At 42.5% G+C, this 12,234-nt stretch overlaps 2 protein-coding genes across 2 annotated transcripts in view; both read left to right on the forward strand.

The window, feature by feature from the left end:
- Window positions 1-440: 440 nt before the first annotated feature.
- On the forward strand, window positions 441-4,517 carry LOC308161035 (SAP domain-containing ribonucleoprotein-like). The gene is made up of 11 exons (XM_080534969.1): window positions 441-500; window positions 1,467-1,566; window positions 1,952-2,001; window positions 2,122-2,186; window positions 2,312-2,363; window positions 2,950-3,023; window positions 3,131-3,168; window positions 3,335-3,366; window positions 3,686-3,754; window positions 4,088-4,174; window positions 4,329-4,517. Exons 1-11 carry the CDS (start codon window positions 468-470, stop codon window positions 4,368-4,370), a joined length of 642 nt encoding a protein of 213 aa, XP_080391095.1. The 5' UTR covers window positions 441-467; the 3' UTR covers window positions 4,371-4,517.
- Window positions 4,518-7,881: 3,364 nt separating this feature from the next.
- LOC308160508 (nck-associated protein 5-like) overlaps window positions 7,882-12,234 on the forward strand; it is a gene marked incomplete at its 3' end in the record, with an annotated part of 50,269 nt that continues 45,916 nt past the window's right edge. Inside the window, exons 1-6 of the mRNA XM_080534421.1 lie at window positions 7,882-7,963; window positions 8,093-8,221; window positions 9,165-9,225; window positions 10,099-10,161; window positions 10,349-10,418; window positions 10,611-10,774. Of these exons, the coding sequence (XP_080390547.1) occupies window positions 7,916-7,963; window positions 8,093-8,221; window positions 9,165-9,225; window positions 10,099-10,161; window positions 10,349-10,418; window positions 10,611-10,774 (535 nt within the window). The 5' untranslated portion in view covers window positions 7,882-7,915. The remainder of the gene's footprint in view (window positions 7,964-8,092; window positions 8,222-9,164; window positions 9,226-10,098; window positions 10,162-10,348; window positions 10,419-10,610; window positions 10,775-12,234) is intronic.

Genomic DNA, 12,234 nt, shown 5'->3' on the forward strand with positions numbered 1-12,234 from the left:
ACTCGTACAAGAGAAATCAGTAATAAAAAAGTGCAATTCGCTTGAGGGATGTATAAATATGGTGTAGTGGTGTTTAAATATGTGTAAAAATTGTGTAAAGTGCTTTAAGTGTCTGGTTTGGTTGGTTTGGTTTCATTCGTTCACAGTCATTGAGAGTCATATTGAGCATCCTGATGGCCTGGGGATAAAAGCTCCTTTTGAGTCATCCAGTCATTTCAGATATACTCATGTCTTGAGAGTAATGGACTAGGACTTGACAAGACTATCCAAAGTAATTTCAAATACAAGTGTCTTGGGAGTAGGCGCCAAAAAATAACCCGATTTATTATAAAAACTGCTCTGAATGCATTTATACAGCAGGTGGCGATGTGCACACACAGATTTTTATAGAGTTTGAATTGTACCATAGAAGAAGAACCGGTCTGATCTGATTGGAGGATCTTCTCTGAGTCAATCTACAAACCAAGATGGCAGAAATTGTAGAGCTCCAGAAACTCAAGGTTGATAACATTTTTAATCGTTAACATTCTACTTTGTGGAGATTCAGTTGAGTTTACAGAATACTTTGTACCCATTGTCAGCTACCGTGTAAATGTATTTCTGGGCTGTACTGTCTGGTTCCCAGACTAGGTCTGCGCTGTTTGGAGCTAGCTAGCTACACACGCTGCTCGAGCGTCTAGCTGCGCTCCTTTGTAGATTAGCTTGTGTAGATAACTAGGCTAGCTTAATGTGAAAATACACATAACTTACACATTCGTGTAATATGTGTCGATTTTATACTTTGTTGAAGTCTCGTTTACGCGGCTACTCGTGTGTGTGTGTGGTGTGTGTGTGTGTGTGTGTGTGTGTGTGTGTGTGTGTGTGTGTGTGTGTGTGTGTGTGTGTGTGTGTGTGTGTGTGTGTGTGTGTGTGTGTGTGTGTGTGTGTGTGTGTGTGACAAGTCCATACATTATTTACTGGAAATAGTATTGAACGTTGGTACAGTCAAATGCATTGAAGTGAAGAACTGCAGCAGGATAATAAGATATATATATATATTTTTAAGTATTTACAAAAGTTAATTGTTAACTTTAAAATCAAAACAAATCAGACTTTATTAATATAGCGCCTTTCGTGCAAAATTGCAACAAAAAAATGAAAATACAACAATACAGTGAAAATAAACTGTAATATAAGGAAATTGTTAAAATAAGAGACATGGTAGAACAGAGAGACCAGTGTAGCACAGTAGAAGAGGGTAGATTAAAATAAGATGGATTAAGAGATTGCTTAACTAGTATGAAGTGTGACACCCTCAGCTCCTCTGGCAGGCTGTTCCAGAGGCAGGACCATAGATGCTACATGCTGCCACCCAGTTGTTCTTCTCACCCAGGGAACAACTAAAAGGCCAGTGCCAGATGACCTGAGTGATATAAAGGGAGCATACATTAAAAGCATTAACTTTAATTAGCTCTATTCCTTCTCAGCTTGCTGAGTTGAAGCAGGAGTGCGAAGCAAGGGGTCTGGATGTAAAAGGAAACAAAGGGGAGCTGATTACCCGCCTGCAAGCTTATCTGGAGGAGCACGGTGAGATATACTACTGATATGTAGTTTACACATCATAATGGATGGACTCAATACACATGATGAAGTACAAATGCCTAATGTGATTTGTAGTTTCAATGTGTTATTGTCATATGAGCTGGGATATATATGGCAAAACAATGACATTCATACTCACAAGCTATCCTCTTGAAAAACACAATAGAACACAGTAGTAACACAATAATACATTAACATCGAATAGACAATTAATACATTAGCAGGCTAGCAGCTGTGTTGATGCACAATAATGATGGCAATATCCAACTGTCATATTTACTGTCGAGTTTTTTTGTAATTGGTTAACTTTCCTCTCGTTAACCTCCTCTCACTTGCGTGTGTCATTAATTGATGTTTTAATCTTCAACAGACGATGACGTTGACGTAAACGAGGATGATGTGTTGGGAGAAGAGACAGAGGTATCTTCCTTTGTTTTTGTTGTATATCATACACATTTGCCTCCCTGAAATATCTGACGTGACAATGTAACATTGACAAAACAGCCATTGATAATAATGGGTCGTGCTTTTGACATGTAGGACTTCTCCAAAGTAGAGGATACCGTTAACCAGGAAAACAAGGAGCCAGTTGCTGAATCTGAGAAGTGAGTTTTTACAGTCCTGTGACGTCTTCCCAGTTTGCACTGAAAGTGCTAGCTTCGGTGATCAAATTGCAGTTTCAAATTCTTCTTTCAAGCCTCTTAACTGTCATCTTTTGTCTTTTTATCAGGGCAGCTGAAAAGAAAGTGGTAAAAATCACCCCTCCAGTGACTGTGGATGAGGTATGTAGCTGTTCACTTCACTTTCTCATGCTGAGACATTGTCCTTATTGTTGAAAGTATGTGCCATGTATTTTACCAGTGACGACAGCCTTTGCATGGGATCAGAGTAATAATGTTAGCTTTATGACAATGGAAAATGCCTATACTATGATGACAATGACAATACTTGTTGGCTGCTAATCCCTGGTTAATGTGATCACTCTATAACCTTTGCACTACTGATGTTTACATTACTGCCTTTGAACCACTGTATATTGCACATTGCACATGTCTCCTGACAGCTTATTTTATACTTCTGCACATTATATACTGTACATGAACTACCTCACTGTACATAACTCATATCTGTATATAGCCCATAAATGTATACACCTCTAAACTATACTGATGTTTACAATACTACCTCTGCACATACTGTATATTACGTAGTTACCTATCACTACCATTCTTGTTCTATTTATTTCATGCCCTTATATCACTATTTGCACTTCTGGTTGGATGCTAAACTGCATTTTGTTGTATTGTACTTGTACTTTGCGATGACAATAAAGTTGAATCTAATCTAATCTTTACTCTGTATTTCCAGAGGTTGCAGAAAAGGGCAGAACGTTTCAATGTACCTGCATCAGCTGAGAGCAAGAAGGCCATACGTGCTGCCAGGTCAGTCCCCACCCAGGATATGGAAGAAAGAACTCCCTCAATGTCATTGTTGATCAATTGAATCTCTGGAGTTGTATTGATGTTAATTCAATCTGTCTTGGTTTCAGGTTTGGCTTGCCTGCTGCACCTCCAAGTCCCTCTCTAGGTCAGTGAATCAATGCTCCATTTATTTCCATTGTTGTCACTGATGTCTTTTCTTTCAATGTACCTCGATTCCAATGAGTTTATAAAAAGGCTTCTCCGCGTCTGGGGACAATATTGATTGTAATGTGCTATGTGTGCTCTCTCTCTCTCTCTACCTTTCTACATAGGTGTTTCTGCTAATGCTGGTAGTAAGCCCACTGTAAGTAGTCTGTCGAGCAGTCACTTAACTTCATTCATATAACAACATAGCTGCAACGCGAAGCTCCATATCATCTCATGAGATACGGTGTTGTTTTTGGCTTGCCGGAGTTTGCACCTTAATTCAAACATGAGTGCCTGCCTGTGAATTCTTTGAAAACTGGGATAAGTGATGCCGAAACCGGTAACGGCACTCATGGCTGAATTAAGTCGCACGCTCCGGCAAGCCAATATCACGACACTCTACTATCACGCACACTAATAATAACAGTGGCCACAAGGTTTACTGAAACTTTTCTCTCCCTCTGTGTTCCGTGCAGGTCAGCGTTGATCAGCTTAAAAAGAGAGCTGAAAGATTTGGCATGAATGTCTCCTCAGTCACCAAAAAGGTGAGCTCATCAGAAAAGGGGCAGCCCTGGTAATATAGTAGTATCTAGAGATTAACTATTATCGGTTACTGTGGTACTAGCTCAATGGAAGCCCAGTGTCTTAACTTAAATCTCCATTTCAATGTTTATGATTAGATCATTGCCCCTTTTAATTATTATTCTGTTGTAGAAATATTGTCTACTACATTACTAGTACAGTTGTCTAGTTATTGATATCATGTTCTATTTTTTTATTGCAGATTTCTGAGGTTATTGTTTATCTCTTTTTAAATGTATAGTTGGTGCTATACGTATGTTCATATGAAATTAAAACCATCTTAATGTTTGTTACAGGTTGAGGAAGACGAGAAGCTGATTAAACGGAAAGAGAGATTTGGGGTCCAACCCAGTGCAGCTGCTGCCGGTGGAGATGGTGTTGATGTATGTTTACCATGCTTCTTGTCATTGCTTAGCTATCCAGTTTGACAAAATGTCTTTTCAGAGTAATGTATTGTCGTCTTGTGGATTTTAATAATATAATGTGATACAGTATAATGAAGAGAAAGTAAATAGTGTTTTCTTTTTTCATTCACAGGCAAAGAAACAGAAGCGATCTGAGCGATTTGGAAAGGTGTAAATAATTGTTTTTTCAAGTACTATTTTATAATCTTTTTTTATTTTGTGTTGCAAACAGAACTGAAATGTTTTGTGAAGTACTGTTTGTACTTAACTTGTGTTCTCTGTGATTCAGTTGAGTAACATTTTGTGATTAAAGTCATTTTCAATTTTCCATATTTGCTGTGATTCTTGCCATGGTTTTACTCTTTTTTCCATGTGGAGTTCAACCCGACAAAGTACACAGAGCTAATTCTTACACTGGCTGCCTTATAAATGGACTGACTTATATAGAGCCTTATTCCAAAGCGCTTTACAACGGCCTCTCATTCACACACCAATGGCGGCAAGCTACCATGCAAGGCGCCGACCCGCTCATTGGGAGCAATTTGGGGTTCAGTGTCTTGCCCAAGGACACTTCGACATGTGGCTACCCGGGGTTCGACCTGCCAATCTGCCGACCTTGCGATCATTAGTTATACAAGTTCATTTCTAGCTTTAGTTGTATTATGATTAAAATCAAATCAAATAAAAACAATAAATAAAACAAAAACACCCATACCATTCCTGTATGAGATAAATCCATCTATTATTCATAGCCAAAATAATCCCCTAATAAACAACTTCTCAAAATATGTTTGCCATGTCTTGTGCATCAGTCCCACATTCTTCCTAACCAATCCCTGAAAAACAAAATCCAGTTATCCACTTTCCCTCAAACTAAGCAAAATTTCTCCTCAAATAAGTTGCATACCTCGCCTGTGAAAATACATTATTTAAACACCATATATTCACTCCCCTCCTCTTTCCCTCCACCCCAAATACCACCAACCTCCTTCACTCCTGCATCCCCACCACCTCCACCCCCCAGTGCTTCTCCACTAGTCCTTTCAACCTTTCTTCAAATCGCTTAATTTCTCTACATTCAAAAAGCATATGCATTAAATTCTCATCCTGTATCCCATACACATCACACTCCCTAGACACTGTTCTGTCCACCTGATGCAACATCACCTTAGTATAAACCCTGTTATGCCTATACATTGCACATGCTCTACCTCCTGCGCCACAGCCGCTCTTATCATACATCCATTGAAGGACACTTTCATATTTTGTCATTTTCAAATATCATAATGTAATAAATGTCCTCCCCTATACAGACCAACAGATGACAAGACATGACAGATGAAAACAATCTGCTGAGAATCTGTCCAGTTTAGTTTAGCCGTCAGTTGTAGTAAAGGGAATATTTACATTATTACACATATTTACAGTGAGCATTTGGCTACAAGTACTACCTCAGATATGAGAGGATAATCTGGTATTACTATTAATTAATTTACGGTAGGCTATATACGACATTGCCTCTGTGTATGCAGGACAATAGAACGCAAATATTTTGGTCAGGTGGTCAACCGCGGAATTCACGCCGTACATGTTCGCGGTTCTATGTTCGTATTAGTCGGTATATACATGGTCGTAAAAACTTGTCTTACAATAAGTTTCAACACCTGTTCTATCCAGGTTTTATGACAAATATTATAGGGTGACAGGCTAAACCTGTTCCCGTCACTTCCCAGCCGGGGCTTATTGATGAACGGCTGCCTACGCTAGCGTGTAACGAAGCAGCGGAAGGAAAGCCTAGCAACTTGGAGCTGGCAATTGACATATTGTTAAGACTATAGGTAATAACAACAGCTTATTTCAAAAACTCTTATATGTATTTGTTGTGAATAACTGTGCCCCATTTGCCTGCCTTGTTTTACAGAGGCTGATTGTGACGTAATACACTCGAGTTCTTATAGTTCTTATGGAACTCCTCGTTCCGCTTCTAGGTTGAGCTGGTTTTAGCTGGTTTAGTTTTTTGAATAATAATGCTCCCCATCGAAGGTGTAGCCAGACTTTGAATATTGTGTAGATTACTTTTTTCGTTATACAAATTCGTTTGTTGGCATTCGTAATTAGTGCACAATTCTTTCTTAAATAGTAGTTGAAGTTCATTACTTATAATTCAAGTATTCTAATAGAATAGAATATTATTCTCCCAAATGATAGAAGGAAACCAGTCTGAGCTGGGACCTCTGTCTGTACGTGTTCGCTGGGACAGCAGCGCCCTCCGCTGGTGGTGACGCTGTGGTACTTTGACATTAGCACCCTTGACGTTGCTTCCTGTGACGCACCGAGATTTTTTAAAATATTGTCCTTCTCAGTAATGGCGGCTTCGTTCCCTTCTCCTTCTGCAACAAACAACAACAAATGGTATTATACCCGAGAACAGATCGAGAATAGCCCGTCTCGCCGTGCTGGCCTGGATCCAGACAAGGAGCTGTCCTACAGGCAACAAGCGGCGAACCTCCTGCAGGACATGGGACAGCGGCTCAATGTGTATCTTTTGTCGGGGACACCACTGCGCCTCCACAGCTAGCAGCAGAGGTTGAAGCCGGTTTGGCGGCATGGATAGTTGCTACCTAGCTAACATTGCGAGGTTATATGGGGACATGTGGACTTGTTTGTGTGTTTTTGCCGAGAAAACATGAGCTTAAAAGTGGCTAGTTTCAAAGCATGCTTGTTCCAGATACCCGGTTGGGTGCAGGGTAGAGAGGGCCCTGTCGTTTGGGTAGCTAATGTCCGCTTGCAAAAGCTCGTGTAGCTAGTAGTAGTACTTGGCTGCGTTCGTAAATTCGCTCCGAGAGCGCCGGAGAGCACACTGGGTTCGACGTCATAAGAGGACCGTGTCATTTGATTGGATAAGAAGTATTCTATGGGTGCTGGTCAAATTTCCAGAGCAGATTTACGAACACAGCCATTGTAGTAGGCCTCGACTTTAGCCGGGCCTTCCTGTTGAGAACAAAAGCAGAACCCGGGGGAATTGTTTTATCCATCTATACTAGGGTGTTTATTGTTGACGAGGTTGTATCAAACACCCGGTGACTGTTTGGGGAAGTGTCGTCTAGCCAGCTAGTCGTTATCTATGTGTTACTATGGATACTAAGTGCCCAGTTTCTCAGAACAGTGGTGTTTTTCTCTGGTTTCGATGTAGCTTTGCTCACTAGCATTAGCTATGAAGCCAACTAAAACATGGAGGTCTGGTGCAGTTTCGTATGTGTGTTTCTCTAACCTTACCATCAAATGAAAATGATCTGGGCTATTTATTGCTCGCTAATTGTGTTAATATTAGATTATTCTCATAGAAACGTAAATCACCATGATTTACATTGACCCCAAGTTGTTGCCAGCTAGCTGATTTGTTTGTGGACCATTCAGACCCTCAGTCAGTGTTGCCATACGGATCACCCTAGTCCTGATGACTGGTCTCATGACTGATTCTAGTTATTATATAGCCTAAGGGGGAGTTAGATCAATTGACAAGATGGTTCAGGATTACTTTTTGAGTTGTATCATGATTTCATAATGTGTTACTACTGTATGTGATTGTGATTATTGTATTTTATGGCCAGAAAGGTCTCTTTCCAGGCAGCTCAACCTCTGCATCATCCCATCTCTCTGCTATAACCCTTAACCATTTGCTTCAGGTCCCAGCTTACAATTAACACTGCCATTGTGTACATGCACCGTTTCTACATGGTCCAGTCGTTCACCAGGTTTCACAGAAATGTAAGTACCTTTGCTGCAGCCCTGTTGCTCTGTTGCATATTGCTATCTTGTACAGCCTGCTTTGAGCCATCTGTGAAATGTGTAGCATAAACATGTGTTTTGATTGAAATGTCGTCTTTTGTTGACAAGGTCATAGCTCCAGCCACACTCTTCTTGGCTGCGAAGGTTGAGGAGCAGCCCCGCAAGTTGGAACATGTTATCAAGGTGACCCATGCATGCCTCAACCCTCAGGACCCATCGCCAGACGTCCGCAGTGACGTAAGTATCGCCACAATGTTGTATTGATTTGTTTTTCTTTCCACCCCACTTTGAACACCCTTCTGCACTTATGGGGGTGTCCCTTACCCAGCTATAAACCAGTTTGGAGATGTCTGTTGTGTAGGGTACATACATACACTGTATGGTATTAGTTTCATATCTGCACCACATGTTTGACATCGACACCAGCATCTATTTACCAAGCAGGCTTATTGTTTGTCAGTAACTGTGAAAATTCCAAAATTGTAGCTACATTACACTCACATCCCCCTTTTTCTTCCAGAATGGATGATATGTATACAGCTTCATCCATCCTCACTTCTTTGATCTAAAGCTAATTTTAAAGCCTGAACTTTGGGTTTTCCTGTTTCTCAATCTTAACTTCACTGTCATGTACCTAAGTAGAAGTGCTTGCCTGCTTGTTATGTATTATTCTAACCAGAACAGAAATTGGATGAAATGAGGCAGGCAAAATGCTCCTCACAAAGGTTAGACAGTTGAAAAGGAAAGCGAGAGGTTGTGAAATCTCGTTTCCAGACACTTCCGCCCAAATGCTCGGAAGTTCTGGTGGACCAACGCGTCAAACTTGGCCTTCATTTACTCAATAGAATGACCGGGAGAAACTGCTGGTCGTATAGCCATTGGCTTTACCTCGCATCAATCATCTCCCACAGCACCTCCCCTCTACCTTCCCCAGTGCGTGCGCACCACACGTTCTGATTTTCAGCCTTGCAGTTGTGTGATTGGCTGAAATCAAATAATGACAAATGCCTTACTCAGTAAATACACTCCCAGTAAGGCCAGGTTTGAGTCGTTGTAATTCCAGGCTTATATGCGCTGTGCGCAATGGCATGGGGACAAGGTTAAGAGTGAGAGTGAGACATGCAGGATGAAAGAGAGAATTGCCTCCTAGTGAGTAATCTGCCTGTCCTCTCAACCTCAGGCTTACCTGCAACAAGCCCAAGACCTGGTCATTCTTGAGAGCATAATTCTCCAGACCCTGGGTAAGTTGGGAAGGAAGAATGGGTCTCTTGTTTCCCCAAGCTAGAGATGTGCTGCTGACAGTTATTAACAAACTTTGCTCTTGTCCACAGAAGAGTCTTCAAGGGGTCAGCAGTATTGGAAACACACACTTAGTCCTCCATGCATATTTTATGAGCACTTTTTTATTGCTACTGCCTTTTTTGTTTCTCCCCCATTGTCTTCATATCAACTTTACAGTGCAGCCATTTATTTTCACATGTTCCTCTTTATTTTTCCAGTGGTTTTTAAGCTATTCATTCGAGCCATGGCATTTTTGTCCAGGTTGTGACAGGACACAATTGTATGAAGATTTTCTATTCACTAAACAAAACAGTTGTTTTCTACCATTGAATCTATTTTTCAATAGTACCTATAATAATATACTGCATATATATATATAATATATTATAATTGGCTACCTTTTAGAAATAATGACAGTGACGACGAATTAATGTAATACAAGATTGCTAGAATTGTGATTTCACATTTGAATGCCCGTTCACCACCTATAACTGTTGGCTCATTGAATGGCTTAAAATGTTAACGCCGAACCCTTTATTCTCTTAACTCACTCATTCACATTTGTCTTATCCAGGGTTAGCTGAAGATCTAAAGCACTGCATTCCATTCTGTATTATTTTACAGCACATAGTTTGGTTAAAGTGTCATGACATGGGAACACTGATGCATTTTACTGCTCATGTGAACTGAAACGTACAGCCAGAGCAGAACTGTTTTGTCATGGCAACCTCAGAATCCCCTAAGTCAGGATGGAGGATGCAAGATGGTTGTTTCGAGTTATGTGTTGCTCATGGAACCTTTTCTCTGTCTCCCCTCTTCCCCCTTCATTACAGCCTTTGAGATCACCATTGACCACCCACATACTCATGTTGTCAAGTGCACCCAGCTTGTCAGAGGTAAGCATCAACAAGCGCTCCTCTGTTCACTGGTGTAGTGAGAGAGCCTAATACCTTAACCAATGGTCTCCTCTAGTTGAAGGTATTATGTTGAATGTATTCATCACATGTATTTAATTAGAAGTGCCGTGGTTGTGGACGCTGCAGGTTTTAACCGTATTTGTTGTTTCGTTTGTTGTTGTCCCAGCGAGTAAGGACTTGGCGCAGACGTCATACTTCATGGCCACAAACAGGTATGTGCCCTCTTTTATGAAAATGTGTGCATTTAAGATGCCTGATCTCAAAAAGTAGGTCATCTTATGCCCATTTTTTATTTGAAAATAACTCCTTCAAGACAGTCATGTCTTTTTTGCTCAAACTGAATCCGTTTCTTCGTCCCTCCCTCTCTTTTCCCCCCCCATTTTCCATGGTTGTTGGCGGCACTATCTGGGACCCACCCTGCTGTGTAGTCTGCACTTGACCACATTCTGCCTGCAGTACAGCCCGCCCATCGTGGCCTGTGTGTGCATCCATCTGGCCTGCAAGTGGTCCAACTGGGAGATCCCCGTCTCCACAGACAGCAAGCACTGGTGGGAGTATGTGGACTCCACAGTCACCCTTGAGCTGCTGGATGGTATGTTTTGCTGCAGATGTACTTCCTACTGTATTGTAAAGTGGTCAATGGTCCATATCCATTCCATTAACTATTGGCAGTTCTAGGAATTATTGCACAAGATGTTGGCAAGTTTTGTGAAGTGAACATTTGTCATCTAATCTGCTCAACACATGTTTTATTTGTGTGTGTCAATCGAGGGCTTCATGCTGCTTGAATTAAGATTGAATCCTTTTTTCCCCACAGAGCTCACCCACGAGTTCCTGCAGATCTTGGAGAAGACACCGAGCCGCTTAAAACGCATTCGCAACTGGAAAGTAAGTCTAAGCCACATGCTTACATTTATATTCTCGCTGTCTTAAGTATTCCTCATATTCCTGGCATTGCTTCCGCAATCACTGAGTGACTTCTTGTCTCTTGTCCCAGGCGGCCGGTCAGACGGCTAAAGGCAAGTCAAAGGTCCCGGACGATGGCGACCAGACTGACACCATGATGAGCATGATCTCCATGGCCTCATCTGACACCTCCCTAGCTGGTCTGATGAGCCTCTCCGCTCCCCCCTCCTCCTCCTCTTCCTCCTCCATGGCTCCCTCACTGGAGGACAAGGACCGTAGCAGCGGATCAGGCAGCACCCAGCATTGGCAGCCTGGCAGCAAGGCCGAACCACAGCCGAACCTCGATCTGCACGTCCCTGCCAAGGTGTCCCTTAGTGAGTACCGTGCCAAGCACGCAGATGTCTTGGCGGCCCAGAAGAGGAAATTGGAGAATATGGAGGCCAGTGTGAAGAGGGAGTACGCCACAGCTGCCCAGGCTCTCATAGGCCAGCATAAGAAGGAGAAACATCATCATCAGTCCAGCTCCCACCATTCCTCCTCAAGCTCTGATACTAACAACCCCTCACCCATTATCCTCAAAATTCCCCTGGAGAAGGAGAGGCACGAGCGTAGCTCCCTGAAGATGCGCCTCCCTCTGGCGGCAGGTTCTGGGGTTGGAGGGGGGCACAGTGGAGGGAGCAGGATGGGGGACCAGGACATCAAGGTGCGAATCCGGGTGCCTGAGAAACGTGGGAGCTCTGGCGAGGAAGGAAAGAGCAGGGACAAGCACAGAGAACGCTCCAACCACCACCATCATCATCATCACCACTCTTCCTCCAGTGGTGCTTCCCTATCCTCCTCATCGTCCTCCTCACATAAACACTCAACAAGCACCACCGTAGCTGTCGGAGGCAGCAAAAAAGCCCCCAGTGACTCGTCTAGAATGAGCTCCTCATCCTCCTCAGGGTCTCGAAAGAGGACCCACTCCCAGGAGCCCTCGCAAGGCTCTCACCCCTCCTCGAAAGTCAGCAAGTCCTCCAGCAGGAACTCCTACCAGCTGCCCTCTCTGTCTGCCTCTTCTGGACACTCCCTGGGGCACGGCCCTGACATTCTCCCCTCCCTGGGGCTTCCCCATCACCAGGGAAACTACTCACACTCAAAAGGGGA

This window comes from Nansenia antarctica, assembly GCF_963989245.1.
Source record: "Nansenia antarctica genome assembly, chromosome: 6".
Lineage (NCBI taxonomy): Eukaryota > Metazoa > Chordata > Actinopteri > Argentiniformes > Microstomatidae > Nansenia > Nansenia antarctica.